Below are 20,987 nucleotides of genomic sequence, written 5' to 3' on the forward strand. Positions count from 1 at the left end.
CCCTCACTTTCTCTTGTAGAGTGCAAGCTCTTATGGTCAGTGGGGTCCTCTCTCTCTGTAGAGTGCAAGCTCTTATGGTCAGCGAGGTCCTCTCTCTCTCTTGTAGATTATAAGTTCTTATGGTTAGCGGGGTCCTCTCTCTCCTATAGACTGTAAGCTTTTATGGTAAATGGCATCCTCTCTCTCTTTTCCATGCATATTACAAGCTTTATAGTATTCATATTCGCGCAAATTGAATTTTTGGTGAAAATTCAGCAAAGCCTCCAAATTCGAATTTCAAAAGATCCACTCATTTCTGCTTAGGACTCAACAACATAAACTACAATGAGCCAGTAGTAATTGGCATAAATATCCAAATTAGATGGATTTTCAAATAGTGACTACTGTGCTTTTTTTTTAATTACAGCAGTCTAAAAAGCTGCGGCATATGTAATGTTTTTTGTGAAATAGCAAAAAAAAGTCACTGGATTCCAAGCATAGTAATAAAATTACCACATTATTGGATTTTTAGCTACACTGTGGAAAAATCATCTGCCGCATTTTCCTTATTTTCTTTTGGACTTGCCCTATTCAATGACAGTGGGGCTAATCCTCAGGGGGCTTTTCTGCACACCCAGCAGCACATCCTCAGTGAGCTGATAGAGATTAGTGATGAGCGAGTATACTCGTTGCTCGTTTTCCCGAGCATGCTCGGGTGTCCTCCTACTATCTTGGCATGCTCGGAGATTTAGTTTTCGTCATCTCAGCTGCATGATTTGCAACTTGTAGACGGGCTGAATTCATGTGGGAATTCCCTAACAAACAGGCATTCCACACATGTATTCAAGCTGTCTAGCAGTCGCAAATCATGCAGCTGAGACGATGAAAACTAAATCTCCGAGCACACCAAGATACTAGGAGGACACCCGAGCATGCTCGGGAAAAAGAGCAATGAGTATACTCGCTCATCACTAATAGAGATCTGTGTTTTAATTATGGATTTCTGCCACTAAACTATTCATTGACTTATGACGATACCTGTAGGGTCGTTCCATATATTCCATATTTGGTGCTGATTATCTGTGTAGATTTTAGTGTTGAGAATTGGCAGCATAATACATAAAACCTAAAGTTACACCTGATTAGATGACACTTCAATTTACTATACACTGTTGAAAATAAAATCCACAGAAAAATATGCAGTTAACACGGGTGCTGGTGAAACGCAGATATGCTGCTGAAAATCTGCCCCAAATATGCAACGTACTGTTCTGAAAGCGACGAGCATGTTTTTCAGCCTGTAGGTGGCAGCACTGATATTTTTAGGCGGTACCGGCAGACAAGGACTCGTAAGGACTGAACATTCGCTATTTCTCAAAAACATTTCACAGAATAAAAGTCACAAGATTTAATGCTATAAAAGGGAACCTGTCGTGTGGAGCTTCCCTATTAAGAAGGTTTCTCAGATTGTTATCTTAATTTTCAGAAAAAAATTAACCCTTGAATCACCATTCAGTCCGGTTGAAATCAGAACTACAGAACTAAACACGTTTCATGCCATTTTTTTCTTGTTCCTTGTTCACTGCTGTTTACTAAAAACCTATCTCCTCGGTGGATGTTGAAGTATTTATAAAGCGGTACGTGACCTACCCATCAAAATTGCAGAAGAATGAGCTAATGCCCCAAGCCGGATGTTAAAGTCACACCTAAAAATAAAAGACATGACTTACAAGTAGGTATCAAAATATTTAACCCCTTATCCACAAAGTTAAATGTCTTTTCCATTTCCTAAACCCTGTTGCAAGGTTGCAACTAGAAATGAGCGATAGAACTTGGGTTTACATCAGAATGCAGTGTGATTGCTATCTGATTGCAATGCGATTTTAACATGAGCATTTACATACAGCAACTCTCTGTCATTTACACATCGTTATCAAACGAAATATTCTTCAAAACACACACATACTGTATATGGGATAGATAAATTTAAAGCCGGCAAATGATCTGCTGCATACAGTATAATCACAGAATGACCGTTTAGAATAGAATAGATAGAATAAATACATATACATAGAACAGATGTATATATCTAATATATAAAGCTCAAAGTGTGTATGTGTGTGTATGTATGTATGTATGTGTGTGTGTGTATGTGTGTGTATGTATGTGTGTGTGTAAGTATGTATGTATGTGTGTGTGTGTATGTGTGTGTATGTATGTGTGTGTGTATGTATGTATGTATGTATGTGTGTGTATGTATGTATGTGTGTGTGTATGTATGTGTGTGTATGTATGTGTGTGTGTATGTATGTGTGTGTATGTATGTGTGTGTGTATGTGTGTGTGTGTGTGTGTGTATGTGTGTATGTCCGGGATAGGCATCCGCACCGTAGCAGCTACAGCCACAAAATTTGGCATAGTTACACGTCTGGACACCGAGAGCGTCCTAAGCTATGTTGTGAGGTGAAATTTTAACCCCGTGCGTTCCAATTCACCAAACAATTTTGCCCCTATCTACATACTGGGGAAAAAGTGTGTGCACGTCAAGCCCCATCCCTCATTATGATGTCATAATGCCCCTATTTGCATAACGGGGAAACAGTGTGTGCATATCAAGCCCAGCCCCTCATTATGATGTCATAATGGTTGCCATGGCGACGCTGATGTCATCATAGGTTGCAAGCCCTGCCGCCGCTCATTATGATGTCATAATGGTTGACCATGGGATGGAGGATATGTATGACGGGTATAAGGGCACAGGACTATGGGATGGCGAATATGTATGATGGTTATATGGGCACGGGACTATGGGATGGAGGATATGTGATGGGTATATGGACATGGGACTATGGGATGGAGGATGTGTGATGGGTATATGGGCACTCGACTACGAGATGGAGGATATGTATGATGGGTTTATGGGCACGGAACTATGGGATGGAGGATAATTATAATTTGTTATAACTAACCACAGTTAGTTACAATGCCCGGGCAGCAGCGGGCTCTTCAGCTAGTATATATATATATATACACAGTATACAGTATATATATATATATATATATATATATATATGTCAGTGACACATGTATATATATATATATATATATATATATATATTGCATAGAGAGATAGATACAAGAAAAGCCAGTAATTCATCTGCCGGGTTCTGTAAAATCACAGCTGGCGCTGACAGGATAGAAGAGACCCCATAGCCACATTGTAAGAAAACACAGACACCTAAAATAATGTCCTTTATTTGAAATAATGACACAGACTCTTAATATTCTTAATTAAACCATACTTATGACCTCATTTAATTCCTGCAAAGCCCTCGATCTCCTGTAATAAGAGTAAAATAACAAAAACAACAATAAACCATATCTGTCCTTCGTTCTGTCCCACGCTGTAATCCATATCTGGGTGATATACAGTTTTCAACCTGGACGGTGCCAAGATGCAACTGTCCTGACTGAAAACCACTGGTGAATGTCACTGAGGCTGCCCTCCCAGCCGGGCTGAGCTGCGGTGACCTCTGGACCATGGGAAAATGCCAGTGATGAGGTGACCGCACTTCAAGCTCAGTGAAAAATTGTCACGGTGATCTGCTGTTAAGACACTGAGCTTGAACTGCAGTTACTTCATCACTAGCATTTTCCCACAGTCCAGAGGTCACCGCAGCTCAGCTTGGCTGGAAGGACAGCCTTAGTGTTGTCACTGCTAGACACTGAGGCTGCGATCTCAGCATCTCATTCACCAGTGGTTTTCAGCCAGGACAGGCGCATCTTGGCACCGTCCAGGTTGAAAACTGTATATCCCCCAGACATGGGTAATAGCGTGGGACAGAACAGCAGACAGGTATGGTATATTGTTGTTTTTTTATTTTACTTTTATTACAGGAGATAGAAGACTCGCAGAAATTAGGTGAGGTTGCAAGTATGGTTTAATTAAGAATATTAAAGGAGTGTGTGTCATTATTTTAAATAAAGGACTTTATTCTGAGTGTCTGTTTTTCTTACAATGTGACTATGGGGTTAGTAATGAGGGCATCTTATTGATGCCTCTCCATTATTAACCTTGGGGCTTGATGTCACCTGACGGTGATATCAACCCACCCAACTATTACCCCATTTGCCAATGCTACAGGGAAAATGGGAATGAGTCTAAGAGCCAGAATTGGGGCATCTTACAGATGCGCCTTTCCTGGGGTGGCTGAGAGCTGATGTTTTTAGCCTGGGGGGTCAGTATCCATGGCCCCTTCCTAGGCTATTAATATCAGCCAGTAGCTGTCTGAATAGCCTTTGCTTGTTATTAATTATAGGTGGATCCAATGTAATTTTTTTGTTGGGTCCCCCATTTTAATAGCCAGTAAAGGTTAAGTATACAGTTGTGAGCTGGTATTAATAGCCTGGCAAGCTCCATGGATATTACCTCCTTCTCAGGCTATAAACATCTGCTCCCAGTCATGGCTTTCCCTCTGCTGGTCACGAAAGTTGCACGGGAGCCCACACCATTTTTTTCTGAAAAATAATCTTTTATTAGTTCATTACATGTCCAGTAATTTGCACATACTGTACATTGTACTAATTGTATTTGTCACTGACATCTATATATCTACCTATTGTATTTATATTTACTGTATGCAACCCATCTCTTCTATCCTATCGGCTCCTGCTGTTATTGTACACTACCGCAGCTGCTGAATTACCGGCTTTTTTTCTATCTATGTAACATAAATACATATATATGTGTTTTGTGTCACTGACATGTGTATATACACTGTACAGTATGTATTCTATGTGCATATATCTATTCTATCTATTCTGTTATAACCTGTCTGTGTGATTTTACTGTAGCCGCATATGAATTTCCAGATTTTCAATTGTGGTAGGTGTGTAAAATTGGACAGCACTCGCATGGTCCGAGTGCTGTGTGATTTTTTTTCTCACACCCATTAACTTCTATTGCGGTATACAATCTGATTTCCTATTCCTATTAATCGGAGTATGCTGTGATTTTTTTTCCAGTCCGATCATGATCCGATCCGAGCTGGAAAAAAAAAGGCTGATGAACACAATCATAGAATAATATTGGTCAGAATTCAATCTGATTTTTTTATCGGATTGCGTTCGTCCAATTTCATCGCAAGTGGGAATGAACCCAAATTGAACAATTTGCGATTTAATTCCTATGAATCACCCAATGATTGTCTCTAGTTCACACATTGCAGAAGAGTACACAATTCAGAAAAAGCTCATATGACCTTGTGTATAACTAGGTGGCTTTTCTTAAAATGATTTGCAGTCATCTTATCACATGGAATAGCACAGCCATTCAGGAGGGACGATCGTAGCCCATATGAAAGCCAAGATGGGGAATGCAGCAGCCATTTGCAGTGAATCTGGAAAGAGAGTGGATGTCACAGTTCACAGCTCAGCAAAAGAGATAGGGAGAGAAAGCCACAAAACACAGAAGAAACTTTACAGACAGTGTGTGACAGCACAGCAATGAAAAAAAGCTGTCATCTGTCCCCCACAAAGCCATATATGCTGTGGTCACAGTGACATTACTCAAGCTATTTTGCATTAAGGAGCTTGAAAAGGATTGGATACAGTCCCAAAAGACCTCAGAGTGTTATCCACCAATTATCACGACAATTGGAGCACTTGTGATGAACTGCAAATCGAACCTTTTAAGGAAAAGGTTTGCTGAAGCTTTTGAATGTCAGTTTCAAATGAATTGCTCACCCCTGTCCTACAAGTAACTACTCTACTGGATGGTATTGAGTAGATGAGTGGGAAAGAGCCATTCGAAACCAAATCTTGGAAATGTAAGAAACTGCGGCAGAGCAAAGTCATTTGGAAACTGGTCAAGTGAGACTCAGAAATTAGGTCAACCGGAGAAGATGCCATTGAGACCAGCATCTAGGTAAAAAAAAACAAGGCCTTAGGTGTACGCTCTGCGTGAGATACTGATGCCTAACCTGTGCCGGGAAGTAGAACTGTTGAGGCTCATGCAGACAAGGGTCTAAATCATTTTTTTGCTGTCTGATTTTTGATCAGAGAGCACATGGTCAGCTTTTAATAGAGTTGATCAGATTTAAAAAAATTCTCAATCCGACTGTCCATAAAAAAAATTGCAGTGCTGCTTTCTTACAAGTCTATTCAAGTCTGTGAGTGCGTAAAAAAAGATTTTCCACACGGAAGTGGCATTGGATTTTTACATTTCTATTACAAACCCAGGAAACTGCATTCGATCATAAACATGGATGTAAAAAATGAGCACATGGATGGAAGCAGATGAAAGTTAGAAAAAAAAAATCGATTGAGTTTTATGGATCAAGCTTAGACGATTTCTCATACGTTCGTTTGCAGACTTAGTGACTACATTTCCTAAATGATTTTTCATACATCGAAGATAGTTGAATTGACTGTAGATTGGTGGGGGTCTGGTTGTTGACCCCCCCACCAGTCATGCAATAGACCTCCAGGTCAGCAGACAGGAGCGCACAAAACACAGACCGGAGTACACATTCAATAGAAAGCAGAGACCTGATAAAAAAGTAAAATCAGTTAAAAGGTATAGTTACTTTTCAAACACATTATGCATTTTAAATTGATAGTAAATGAAAACTTTTATGCGCCTGTTTCAGCAGTTGTGTTATTTGTTCTGCGAGTACCTTCTTTAGTTAAGAACCTAACCCTAGAATTTTTTTCCAAAAAATAAGCAATATCCTTCTGATACAATGTGACGTGCAGACAAACAAGCACAAAGAGGTCTGTGTATTGTTATCATGCTCTATGGCTCTTATCAGGGTCCAGTTCTGCACAGTGTCAAGAATTCCTTCTATGTGGCCATTTACAGCTCAGACAGTAAATTTCTTAGGAAGAATTACTAGTAGAGTTGAGCGATACCGTCCGATACTTCAAAGTATCGTATCGGATGGTATCGGCCGATCTTTAAAAAAAGTATCGGTATCGCCGATTCCGATACCGGAAGTCCCATTCAAGTCTATGGGACTTCCGGTATCGGAATAAGAAAAACCCTTTCCTGCCCTTGTACAGCCTCTCTGGGGTCTGTACGGGCCTTTCGGGGGGCTGTGCCGGCCTGCCAGGGGGTCTGTGCAGGCTCCGGTGGTCTGTGCCGGCCTGCCGGTGGTCTGTGCAGGCTCCGGGGGGCTGTGCCGGCCTGCCGGGGGGCTGTGCCGGCCTGCCGGGGGGCTGTGCAGGCTCCGGGGGGCTGTGCCGGCCTGCCGGGGGGCTGTGCCGGCCTGCCGGGGGGCTGTGCCGGCCTGCCGGTGGTCTGTGCAGGCTCCGGGGGTCTGTGCAGGCATCGTCCGATGGGACTACAAGTCCCATCGGGCGATGCCTGCTACCATGACAGTGATTGACACATTAGCCAATGATGGGACTGTAGTAGTCCCATCATCCGGCTAATGTGTTAAATGTAAAAAAAAAAAAAAAAAAAAAAAAAAAAATTACATGCTACATACATACAACATGCATACTACATACATGCTACATTCATACTACATACTACATACATGCTACATTCATACTACATAAATACTACATGCAACATACATACTACATATATACTACATGCATGCTACATACATACTGCATGCTACATACATACCACATATATACTACATACATACTACATGCATGCTACATGCATGCTACATGCTACATACATAACACATATATACTACATGCATGCTACATACATACTACATACTACATATATACTACATGCATGCTACATACTGCATGCTACATGCATGCTACATACATACTACATACATACTACATGCTACATACATACTACATATATACTACATGCATGCTACATACATACTACATGCTACATACATACTACATATATACTACATGCATGCTACATACATACTACATGCTACATACATACCACATATATACTACATACATACAATACATTCATACAATACATACATAGACATACAGTACATATAACATAGAGTAACATACTTACCAATACTTGTCACATTGTTCCCCGAAGCCATTGTCTTTTCCGGGATAAATATTAACATAACAAACCACAAAAATACTCACCCACGATCCGAAGCAGTCCACGAGTGTGTCCCACGACGATCTTGGGTAGAGAACTGCAGCATCAGATGATGCTGCCGTTCTCTACGGGCTGCAGGAATCCAATGACGGAAGGTAGGTATCCTTCCGCACTGTATTCCTCCGCCACTTAAAAAAAAAAAGTCCCTAGTCTCACTTTATGCCATTGCTGTGTGGGAAATTCCCACACAGCAATGGCATAAAGTGAGACTAGGGACTTTTTTTTTTTAAGTGGCGGAGGAATACAGTGCGGAAGGATACCTACCTTCCGTCATTGGATTCCTGCAGCCCGTAGAGAACGGCAGCATCATCTGATGCTGCAGTTCTCTACCCAAGATCGTCGTGGGACACACTCGTGGACTGCTTCGGATCGTGGGTGAGTATTTTTGTGGTTTGTTATGTTAATATTTATCCCGGAAAAGACTATGGCTTCGGGGAACAATGTGACAAGTATTGGTAAGTATGTTACTCTATGTTATATGTACTGTATGTCTATGTATGTATTGTATGAATGTATTGTATGTATGTAGTATATATGTGGTATGTATGTAGCATGCATGTAGTATGTATGTAGCATGCATGTAGCATGTATGTAGTATGTATGTAGCATGTATGTAGTATGTATGTAGTATATATGTAGTATGTATGTAGCATGTAGTATGTATGTAGCATGCATGTAGTATATATGTAGTATGTATGTAGCATGCATGTAGTATGTATGTAGTATGTATGTAGCATGCAGTATGTATGTAGCATGTATGTAGTATGTATGTAGTATATATGTAGTATGTATGTAGCATGCATGTAGTATGTATGTAGTATGTATGTAGCATGCAGTATGTATGTAGTATGTATGTAGTATATATGTAGTATGTATGTAGCATGCATGTAGTATGTATGTAGCATGCATGTAGTATGTATGTAGCATGCATGTAGTATGTATGTAGTATGTATGTAGCATGCAGTATGTATGTAGCATGTATGTAGTATGTATGTAGTATATATGTAGTATGTATGTAGCATGCATGTAGTATGTATGTAGTATGTATGTAGCATGTAGTATGTATGTAGTATGTATGTAGTATATATGTAGTATGTATGTAGCATGCATGTAGTATGTATGTAGCATGCATGTAGTATGTATGTAGCATGCATGTAGTATGTATGTAGTATTTTTTTTTTTTTTTTTTTTACATTTAACACATTAGCCGGATGATGGGACTACTACTGTCCCATCATTGGCTAATGTGTCAATCACTGTCATGGTAGCAGGCATCGCCCGATGGGACTTGTAGTCCCATCGGACGATGCTTGCACAGACCCCCGGACATCAGCACAGCCCCCCGGCAGGCCGGCACAGCCCCCCGGCAGGCCGGTACAGACCCCCACAGGGTGCACAGCCCCCCGGCAGGCCGGTACAGACCCCGGGCAGTCCACACAGCCCCCCGGCAGGCCGGCACAGCCCCCCGGCAGGCCGGCAGAGACCCCCGGAAGGCCCGAAATGACGGCGCATCATGATGCGCACACACCGCGCATCATGATGACGTCAGGCCGTCAATCAACTGAACTTCCGATTCCGATGCCGAATTCCGATATTGAAAAAATATCGGAAGTCGGTATCGGAATTCCGATACAGCAAGTATCGGCCGATACCCGATACTTGCGGTATCGGAATGCTCAACACTAATTACTAGACAAATTGTGCAATGTAAGACAGGCTGTCACAGTGACATCATCAGTTTCTTGTTAATACAGTAAAAGCTGTAGAATAATGATGTTTATGCCTTGGTATAATGAACACTTTCCACCGTCTTTCTTTTATTCACTTAGCCACTGGCTTATGGGTTAGTTTTGTGGAGGCAGTTGAAGGAAATGATTCATTTTATGCTAAATGCATTTTTAAAGCGAACCTGTCAGCAGGATTTTACTAAGTAAACTACATGGCATTGTCAGGTTGGCACTGTTAGGCTGATTAAAATGATACCTGGGGTGGAGAAATCTGTCTTGTGGTTCTTGTGTAATTAGTGTTAGAGGTTCTCAGTTAATGAGATGCTCATGTTCCAGGGTGGGTCTGTAGGCAGAGCCTTATATTCCTGCTCTAGGCCAGAGAAACCAAGGAGAGACTTACCACAGGCTGCCCCGAAGCACAAACATGTTCCTCATCATAGAGACAGAGACAGACTATTTGCGCTTCAGGGTGGCCTGTTGTTATTTTATTTGCATTGCTCTCTTGAGTATTCTGTTATTTTTCTTTTTTGCATCCATCATGCAGTTCCAGATATGTGGGCCTTTACATTTAGTTCTCCCAATATGCTAATTATTATGGTATTTATCAAAAGGCTGGTGTTTCTAGGTTAATTGTGCTTACCAGTCTCAAGACACACCCCCAGAGAATCCTGTGAGCCACGTCCCCATTGGTAAAGACCATGACATTAGGAGAAATAAATAAAAAAGCCAATTTAAAAAAGAAAAACAAAGGAACATCCAGGGGAGCAGAAGAAATAAAATATGAACACAAACTCTTCACTTTTGACCTGGTGATTTCTTATACTGAATGGCGCTGAAAAGAGCTGTTAATAAGTTCACATTGCAAATCAATTTCCATGCACACTTTGCCTTGGTTCAGTCATATTCCAATAATCCTCAAGAGACTCTTCAACTGAGAACAATGCTGCAATGTTCTCTATCACTTCCTACATTACATTATTTGCATTTCAGATTGTCCTTCTATATTTACAGTGTGGTGAAGAATAAGGAGCCAGGGTATAAGTTTAACCCATTTAACGAATCCCGCTGATTCTGACATTGTTTTTTCGTGACATATTTTGCTTCATGTTAGTGGTAAAATTTCTTCAATATGACTTGCGTTTATCTATGAAAAAACTTAAATATGGCGAAAATTTTTTAAAACTTTGCAATTTTCAAAAGTTTAATTTTTATGCCCTTAAATCAGAGAGATATGTCACAAAAAATACTTAATAAATAACATTTCTCACATGTCTGCTTTACATCAGCACAATTTTGGAACCAACATTTTTTTTGTTAGAAAGTTATAAGGGTTAAAAAAGTTAACCAGCGATTTCTCATTTTTTCAACAAAATTTACAAAACCAGGGATGAGCGAGTATACTCGTTAGGATTCGGGACTCGGCGAGTAATGCGGTACTCGACTCCTGGCAAGTAAATTTCACTACTCGCCTCGCAATATTCGGCACAGCCTGCACAGTCCCAGCACAGCCCCCGCACAGCCCATCACACACAGTCCCGAACTGCCTGGCACAGTCCACGCACAGTCCCCGCACAGCCCAGCACAGTCCCCGCACAGCCCGGCACAGGCCACCACAGTCCCGCACACACACACAGCCCATTACTTGCATTTCCCAGAGACTTACAGTACATTGGACTCGCTATTCGTTAAGAGTACCCGAGTATCAGGAGCTACTCGTAACGAGTACAGCGAGTCCGAGTATTTCACTACTCGCTCATCCCTAACCACATCACATTTGAAGTCACTTTGAGAGGTCAATATGACAGAAAATACCCAAAAGTGACACCATTCTAAAAACTGCACCCATCAAGGTGCTCAAAACCACATTCAAGAAGTTTATTAACCCTTTACGTGCTTCACAGGAACTGAAGCAATGTGGAAGGAAAAAATTAACATTTAACTTTCTTTTTACAAACTTTTTATTTCAGAACCAATTTTTTTATTTTCACAAGTGTAAGAAGAGAAAATGAAAAACAAAATTTGTTGTGAAATTTCTCCTGAATACACCGATACCCCATATGTCGGGGTAAACCACTGTTTGGGTGCACGGCAGGGCTTGGAACGGAAGGAGCACCATTTGACTTTTTCAAATAAGAATTGGCTGGAATTGAGATTGGACGCCATGTTGCGTTTGGAGAGCCCCTGATGTGCCTAAACAGTGGAAACCCCCAACAAGTGACACCATTTTTTAAACTAAACCCCCCATGGAGCTTATCTAGATGTGTGGTGAGATCTTCGAACCCCCAAGTGCTTCACAGAAGTTTATAACACAGAGCCGTGAAAATAAAAAATCATTTTTTTTCCTCAAAAATGATTTTTTAGCCAGCTATTTTTTATTTTCCCAAGGGTAACAGGAGAAATTTGACCACAAATGTTGTTGTGCAATTTGTCCTGAGTACGCTGATAACCCATATGTGTGGGGGAACCACTGTTTGGGCACATGGGAGAGCTTGGAAGGGAAGGAGCACCATTTTGGAATGCAGACTTTGATGGAATGCTCTGCGGGCATCATGTTGCGTTTGCAGAACCCCTGATGTGCCTAAACAGTAGAAAGCCCCCACAAGTGACCTCATTTTGGAAACTAGATCCCCAAGGAGCTTATCTAGATGTGTGGTGGGCACTTTGAACCCCCAAATGCTTCACAGAAGTTTATAACGCAGAACCGTGAAAATAAAAAAATCTTTTTTTCCCCAAAAATGATTTTTTAGCCCCCAAGTTCTTTTTATTTTCCCAAGAGTAACAGGAGAAATTAGACCCCCAAAGTTTGTGTGCAATTTGTTCTGAGTATGCTGATGCCCCATATGTTGGGGGTAAACCACTGTTTGGGGGCATGGGAGAGCTCGGAAGGGAGGGAGCACCATCTAACTTTTTGAACTCAAAATTGGCTGGAATCAATGGTGGCACCATGTCGCGTCTGGAGACCTCCTGATGTGCCTAAATAGTGGAAACTTCTCAATTCTAGCACCCCTAACCCTAATCCTATTCCCTAACCCTAATCCTAACCCTAATCCCAAACCTAACCCTAATCCTAATCCCTAATTCTAACCCTAATTCCAACCCTAACCATAATCCTAAGCCTAATTCCAACCTTAACCCTAGTTCCTACCCTAACCCTAATTCCAACCCTAACCCTAATTCTAACCCTAATCCTACTGGAAAAATTAAAATAAATATATTATCTTTGTTTTATTATAATTCCCTAACTAAGGGGGTGATAAAGGGGGGTTATTTACTTTTTTTTTATTTTGATCACTGTGATAGGGTTTACCACAGTGACCAAAATGTATGTTGAATGAATGAATGAAATCTGCCAGCCAGCCGGTGGAAAATCGGATTGTATTTGCAAAAAAACACATGACACTTGCAATACACTTGTGTGACTCTCGTCAGGGAGACTTGGACCTAATACAGTCTTCTGCATTTTTCACCCTCTCTTGGTTTTGGCTTACAAATACTGATGTAAAATACTGAGCAAATGCTGAATGTGTGAATGTGGTCCTATAGACAGAGCTCACCACAGAGAGTATCATGGAGGCTTATTTCTGTGAATGAACAGTGAATCTGCCAATAAGATAAAGTATAGCCACCATAAGGGCTCATTGAGACTAGTGTATAACTCTGATGAACGCTATCCGATGTTTTATCACATAGCACTCGGACCAGTGTTATACCATGGGGCAATACAGATCTGTGTTTTTTTCTATACACAAAATTGGTACGTGGAAAATATTGTAGCATGTTGCAAGTGGCTCCGCAAATTGTGTCACACGTACCCATTCAAGTCTATGGGTGCGTGTAGAACATTGGACTGTACATGGATGTCATCAGAGTGCAGTTCAAATTGTAGGGACACAGATAATGGTGAAGATGGAGAAATTATGTGCTCTGTCTTCTCCGCACCTGTGTAGAATTCTCTCAGTGGAGTCAGACCCAACGTATAAAAATACAGACCATATTTTACTGTTGTAATTCGCAGAAATGTTCCCGTTGGCAAGGTGTGGCCACGTATTTTGCGCATGTAAACATCCGTATGGCATCAGTATAGCGTTTTTTTCTTGCAACCTTGCAAAATGGACATTTAGCGGTTTTGAGGCCTGGAAATAATTTAAATCATCATCAGCAACCCTATTTATTGCCTCTACAACAGGTGGCAGCCTCCTTATAATTACTAGACTATGTGCACAAGTGCGGAACTGCCACGGAAATTTCGACGGCAATTCCGCAACTCCCTGCCATGGGATATTTGCACGCAGAATTCCAGCGAAAAGCTAGCGTTTTGAAAGCGTAATTAGCTTGCAGAATGCTAGCGTTTTCCAAGCGATGCTACAGATTGACAGGTTGGTCACACTTGTCAAACATAGTGTTTGACAAGTGTGGCCAACTTTTTACTATTGATGCTGCCTATGCATTTTCGCAGCGAAAAAACTCGGCAAAAATGCTGATAATCCACACGTGTGCGCGCAGCCTTACTGTGTGTGAGGAACTAAAACCCGTAATAGTGAGTAAATCGAAAGATTATCCAATTTGTCAGACGGGAACTTCTGTAGGGTACTGCTACCAAAAGAGGTGACCATGAGGAAAGCTGTGACCAGCACTGTATATGTCGGCTATGCAACACTGTAAAGGAGATGAAGAGATTGTGGTTGTCTACCTCCGTTCAAACCTGTTGCCATTAAAGAGGTCTTGTAATCAACGAACTTGCACTGTTGCAATCCCTGAGTGAGGAAACAAGTAAGGTTAATGTATCAGTAGTATCAGTACTATTTAAAGAGGCACCTCACAACACCTAGCTCACCCTGTATACACCCAGTGTCACCCACAAAGATTTTATAACAATGATAGTTGCAGATCCAGCTGCATTCCTCTTAGTGCCAATCACACTAACAGTATAACCAAGAAATTTACAATGCTCCTGGTGTAAATTTTTCTTTCATAGTAATAAAAAGCAATGCTTTAAGTACTAGCCACAATGCCCCTATGACAATGAGAGCCCTAATGCTCTCATAGCAAATGTCCACTCAAGGGAAATTAATTATAGCCTTATGAAACACTTTGCATGGGCAGCGGTGTAACTAGAGTACGAGGGCCCCAGTGCAAAGTTTGGACCTGGGCCCCTACCTGCATGTTGGACAAATGTATGGGACTTTGTAGCTTTCTAGATCCAATAAAGACAGACGTGTTCTCCTCCCATGTAATAATGTCACCCATCCTGTAATAATGTCCCCTATCCTGGGCCCCTTTCAATAATAATGTCCCTCATCCTGGACCCCTTTCAGTAACAATGTCCCTCATCCTGGACCCCTTTCAGTAACAATGTCTCCCATCCTGGGCCCCTTTCAGCAACAATGTCCCTCATCCTGGACCCCTTTCAGTAACAATGTCTCCCATCCTGGGCCCCTTTCAGTAACAATGTCTCCCATCCTGGGCCCATTTCAGTAACAATGTCTCCCATCCTGGGCCCCTTTCAGTAATAATGTCCCTCATCCTGGACCCCTTTCAGTAACAATGTCCCTCATCCTGGACCCCTTTCAGTAACAATGTCTCCCATCCTGGGCCCCTTTCAGCAACAATGTCCCTCATCCTGGACCCCTTTCAGTAACAATGTCTCCATCCTGGGCCCCTTTCAGTAACAATGTCTCCCATCCTGGGCCCCTTTCAGTAACAATGTCTCCCATCCTGGGCCCATTTCAGTAACAATGTCTCCCATCCTGGGCCCCTTTCAGTAATAATGTCCCTCATCCTGGACCCCTTTCAGTAATAATGTCCCTCATCCTGGACCCCTTTCAGTAACAATGTCCCTCATCCTGGACCCCTTTCAGTAATAATGTCCCTCATCCTGGACCCCTTTCAGTAACAATGTCTCCCATCCTGGGCCCCTTTCAGTAACAATGTCCCTCATCCTGGACCCCTTTCAGTAACAATGTCACCCATCCTGGGCCCCTTTTAAAAATAATGCTCCTCTTCCTGGGCACCTTCCAGTAATATTGTCCCCTATCCTGGGCCCCTTACAGTAATAATGCCCTTCATCCTGGGCCCCTTCCTGGTACAATGTCATCCGCTCTGCCTCTCTTCTCTAATATATTTAAAAGAGAAACAAATGCCTGCCATTCTCTTCTATAGTCGTCACAGAGGCCAACAGTTGCCTTTGCCGTTCCAGCCACAGGCGGTGCATAACGTCACGTGCTGTCATGTGCTACATGTGACGGGCTTGCCGATGTCAGCCTCTGATTCGCCAGCGGTGTGAATTGCAGTGCAGGGAGCTAACAGGTCTCTACACTGCAATGCACTTTAAGGCTGTGTGCCCACATAGCTTTTTTAAGCGTTTCTGCAGCGCTTTTAGACAAGCGATTCTGCTGCAGAAATGTTTAAGAAAAGCATCCAATTGATGTTTAATGAAAAACGCACATGTTGTGCCAATGGTGTGTTTTTAACCGCTGCGGAAACGCTTAGCGATTAAAAACGCAGCATGTTCTTTAATTTTGCGGAATCGCACGCAATTCCGCATACCATCAATTATATGGGCAAAAACGCTTAGGAAAACGCATGCAAAAATGCTTGACAAATGCTTACAAAAGCGCGGCAAAAAATGCATGCGTTTTCCCGGGAGCAGGGTGTGCAATTCTGCTCAGGTTAATTCTGCTTCAGAATCTCTACGTGGGCACATAGCCTTACTGTGCATCCTCGGACACAGTTGAATTAAGCTTTAGCATCAGTCCCCCATCCTACATCGGCACAGGCATATCCTCTGCAACCACTACCGTTACGCTGCCAGGTCAGCAGGAAATTTTCACATCTTAGGAAAGTCTGTTTATTATGCATTAGTGTTGCATTTTTTCGTGGGGCTCTGGTGGCTATAAGTATAGTATATTTCCTAAAATTCTGAAGCCACTTCTTTCTTTGAACACTTTCAGTTTTCACTTTTAGTTTCTATTTAGATAAAAAGTTCTAGCAAATCCATGCAGAACACTCCATCTTGATTATAGTGCTAAATTTAACCAAACTTTTCAATATTGAGAGAAGAGCTCTTCGTTTGAAATTTGAATTGGCTGGCTTTGCCAAAAATTCCTAAGTAGAGATGAGCGACTTTGCCTTTTTTCAGGTCGAGTCGGGTTTCATGAAACCCGACTTTCTCAAAAGTCGGGTCGAGCGCAATCGTCCGATTATCGTGAAAAGTCGAAGGCCGACTGAAACTCGAAACCCAATGCAAGTCAATGGGAAACCAAGGTTGGCAGGGAGTGAAGGACACACCTACAGTGCCCATTTTAATGCCAAAAGCATCAATTCTTATTACTTAAGCTTGTCAACCTTAATTTACTTTATAATAATAGTTAGGCATTGAAAACTGGTGGTTATTTGGCTAAAGTTGAGGGGGGGTAGGGCTGGCTCTAGATTTTCGTGGGCCCTGGGCCAAAGAGTGTCACTGGGCTCCTTTAACACATGCCACAATTCATGATCCTCTGATACGGCAGAGAAATAGCGGTATAGTACAATGAAAAATACTTCACTTCTTACATCTCATGACTGATATCCATTTTAATTTCTCCAATAGCTCCAAAAACGGACAGTATATTACTCCATACAGTATTATGGCCACCGCATAGTGTGCTATGCAGAGTAATGAGGCCCATATATTTCTCCATACAGAATCATTGGTCCCATATAATGTTCCATACAGTAAATGATGAGCTCCACATAATGCTACAGTATATGTTGGTCCCCATGGATGAAGCTCAACTGTATTATGGGACAAAATAATGCTCCATATATATGGGCCCCATTTCTAATGCTCCAGTGTATAATGGGCCCTGTAAATGCTGCTTCAGTGTCTGATTTCCACCTTTGGAATGCTCCAGTGTATGGTGGGCCTCATATATCATTCTCCAGAGTATAGTGCTCCCCAAAAATTGCTGCCCCAACATTGAAAACAATTAAATAAGTCTCCTCGCTAAGGAATCCCTGTATTAGTCTGGACTCCTCGTCGTCCCCATCTTCCATCTCACTGCACTTGGACTGTTTAGGCAGAGGGCATACAGACGTGATGTCATCGCGCTCTCTGACCAGAATGTCACTGTCAGGAAATGCGGAAGACGTCATGGTGGTGGAGCAGGGAGAGGTAAGTATTTCAACTTTGCAAGTGCTGTGATCCTGAGCAAGCAGGGGGGCCCACTCGTTGGCGACGGCACTGGCACAGGGCCCCTCATAGTACGATGGTGTGTCTGACGGCAGGTGGGCCCCCCTCCTGCAGAGACACTTTTGCGTACTATGAGGGGCCCTGAGCCAGTGCCGTCACTCATGAGTATGCCCCCCCACACCTGCTCAAGGAACCTGTACTTTCATCTGCACCTTCCTCTTTGTCACCGTGTAAGGTGGTATAGTATGCGGGAAGGGGAACCTGAGTTTCATCAGGGTCAGATTCTGGCTGTGTAGAGTGCGAGGGGAATGTAGTGGTCTGGGTCAATGTACCAGCAGAATCATCTAGCAGTGGCTGGGCATCAGTGCACTTGCGGCGCCCCCAGGAGTACGGTTGCCACAGTGGCATCACCTTCCTCCTAGGGAGTGTGATGTCATGCTTGGGAGCAACGAAGGATCTCTCTGGCAGTTAAACCAACACACAACACAGTTCCCACTCCAGGCCAGCAGGGAGACCTCTGAACCTGACTGCTGAGGAGCTGCTCTCTGTGGTCGGGAGGAGTTAAGTTAGGGCAGTCTGTGAAGGGAAGGGGAAGTGTGTGGATGTGAGAAGGGGAGCTGGAGGATGAGCAGAGTTAAGGCTCACTCCTAGCTGGAGCGCAGGGTCGGGATTCCGGTCTCCGCGTTTATAGGGACACTGACGGTCCTGCAGCAGAAACCGGTGGAAGTAGTAGCTGTAAATGCTCTGTTCCCAACTAAGGCTCGGAGGCCCCAGCAGCGACGTGTGTGAGCCAGAAGGAAAAGGCTATGGCTGCCTGCCATACGAGAAAGTTCCAAAAGAGAGTCAACAGGGGGAACTTCAGTGAACTCAGTACTGCGAGTACCTCAGATAAGCGCTAGAACGGAGGCCACACTACCTATCTGCAGAGAGAGAATTCCAAATTTGCTTCCAGGCTGACCAACTCCTTCTCCATCTGTACTCTGGATCCTGGACGGCACTTACCAAGTACAGGTAAAGGAACTGCACGACTGTGTCTGTCCTCTTTCTCCTGTGCCTGGCGCACGGCTCTGCTACATCCTGCACTGCACACCATCTACCAACTCTTTCATCTGCCCTGCGACAATGGCCCTACCTGTGCAGGGCTTCTACATCTTAGCTGCACCACAACATCTGTCCCAGAGAAGCGACACTGCAGAGCGGGTCAATCTGATCAGAAACCACAGGTGGCGTCACATATCATTCACCTATAAACATTATTCACCCCTTTGCATGGACGCCCAGGGCCACCGAGCGGGTCATCGCCACCAACGTATACTAGACAAAATAGGGCGCACTATCTGTGCCAATAGTAAGTATATAGATAAGGGTTTAGGTGCAGCAACAGTGGAACAACTATCATGAACAAGAAAAGAAAAAAGCACCACTGCAAGGAGCGCACACTAAACCAATTAGAAAATAATTATTTTATTGATGCAAAAAGTACATGTTAAAAACATAATAAAAACACAGTAAGCATCCCACAATATATGACAGTTGAGTAAGGCACATACAACACATGAATCCTCATGCAATAACCCATATGTGAACATATGTGATCCAACCCCACTGTAAAACATCACAGCAACCACCCCATAACTAGGCTCATGGAGACCAAGGGCCCTAATATTGCACAATCACTGCATGAAATTATTCCATGCATATATCCCTACCTGCTTCCTGGTTTTTAAGGCATATAGGCCCTAATAGGCCACACAACAATATGGCCAATATCAGCAACCCAATACTCAATTATGCCACACCAGACAATCTCCAAAACGCATAATAATAAGGTCGCAGTGAAAATAATATAGCTATGACCAAGTGGGCGCTACACCCAGGACCATACCCCACGTGTAACGCCACAACCCGTGCGGCTTCGTCATATATTGTGGGATGCTTACTATGTTTTTATTATGTTTTTAACATGTACTTTTTGCATCAATAAAATAATTATTTTCTAATTGGTTTAGTGTGCGCTCCTTGCAGTGGTGCTTTTTTCTTTTCTTGTTCATCACCACCAACGTGACACATCCCTCTGAGACACCGGCCCGGTACCAATTAACCCCACTGCCCTGGCTGGCCACCCACACTCCATGTCAGATTCATCTTGGACTGGGGAATTCACGATTTGACTTGATAACCCAGACATGGTATGTGAAAAGAGCTCCATGGAGTAATCTGTAGCGTATCCTGCCGCATCCTTCACTTTTGGTAGGGGTGAAGGACACAAGGAAAGGTGTTGTTCCTGACCAGGAGCCTCCACTGACAACTCAGTGCTTTTATTTTTTGAAATTTCAGAAGAGGAGGCGAGAGAGCTGGAGGCTGTGTCAGCAATGTAAGCCATAACTTGTTCCTGAAGCTCCGGCTTTAAAAGCAGTTTACCTACTCCCAGAAGAGGGAGCCTTCGAGGCCTTGTGGAGCAAGATGATGATGCAGGCTCAACACCTCCTGCCTTAGGTGCTATTGTGCTTTTGCCACTACAAACAGATGCACCACCACCATCACGACCATCTGGCAACCCCCGCCCACTTCCATGGCCTGTTCCACCATACTTCCTCATTTTTGTGAAAATGTACCCAAAATACCATCAGCTACATGGTACTGTAAAACAAGGTAGAAGGTGTAAATAGCATTGGTGAGAATTTGAATCTCACTAGAGATTTGAGGACGCTGAACTTGTATCTCAGGCCCTGTAGAGATTACACCTCAATGTAACAGGCTGAAATTGGATGGTGTATGACAAGGTGGAGGGTGTATATAGTATTGGTGAGAATTTGAATCTCACTATAGTTTTGAGGACGCTGAACTATTGTCTCAGGCCCAGTAGAGATTACACCTCAATGTAACAGGCAGAAATTGGATTGTGTATGACAGGGTGGAGGGTGTCTATAGGATTGCTGAGAATTTGAAACTCACTATAGATTTGAGGACGCTGAACTATTGTCTCAGGCCCAGGAGAGATTACA

The 20,987-nt window shown here is 42.8% G+C and overlaps 1 protein-coding gene across 6 annotated transcripts in view; it reads right to left on the bottom strand.

The window, feature by feature from the left end:
• Positions 1 to 20,987, bottom strand: part of LOC141059510 (uncharacterized) — a 207,887-nt gene that overhangs the window by 175,242 nt on the left and 11,658 nt on the right. For 2 of the 6 annotated variants that reach the window (XM_073555673.1, XM_073555674.1), the window contains exon 2: positions 5,240 to 5,377. The exons of 3 other annotated variants lie outside the window; for them this stretch is intronic. In XM_073555673.1, the coding sequence (XP_073411774.1) occupies positions 5,240 to 5,284 (45 nt within the window). In that variant the 5' untranslated portion in view covers positions 5,285 to 5,377. Of the gene's footprint in view, positions 1 to 1,629; positions 1,678 to 5,239; positions 5,378 to 20,987 lie in introns of those variants that run through there. One more of the 6 variants, XM_073555676.1, reaches the window with a different exon arrangement.

This window comes from Dendrobates tinctorius, unplaced genomic scaffold (assembly GCF_039654945.1).
Source record: "Dendrobates tinctorius isolate UK_male_01 unplaced genomic scaffold, ASM3965494v1 ptg000228l, whole genome shotgun sequence".
Taxonomy (NCBI): domain Eukaryota; kingdom Metazoa; phylum Chordata; class Amphibia; order Anura; family Dendrobatidae; genus Dendrobates; species Dendrobates tinctorius.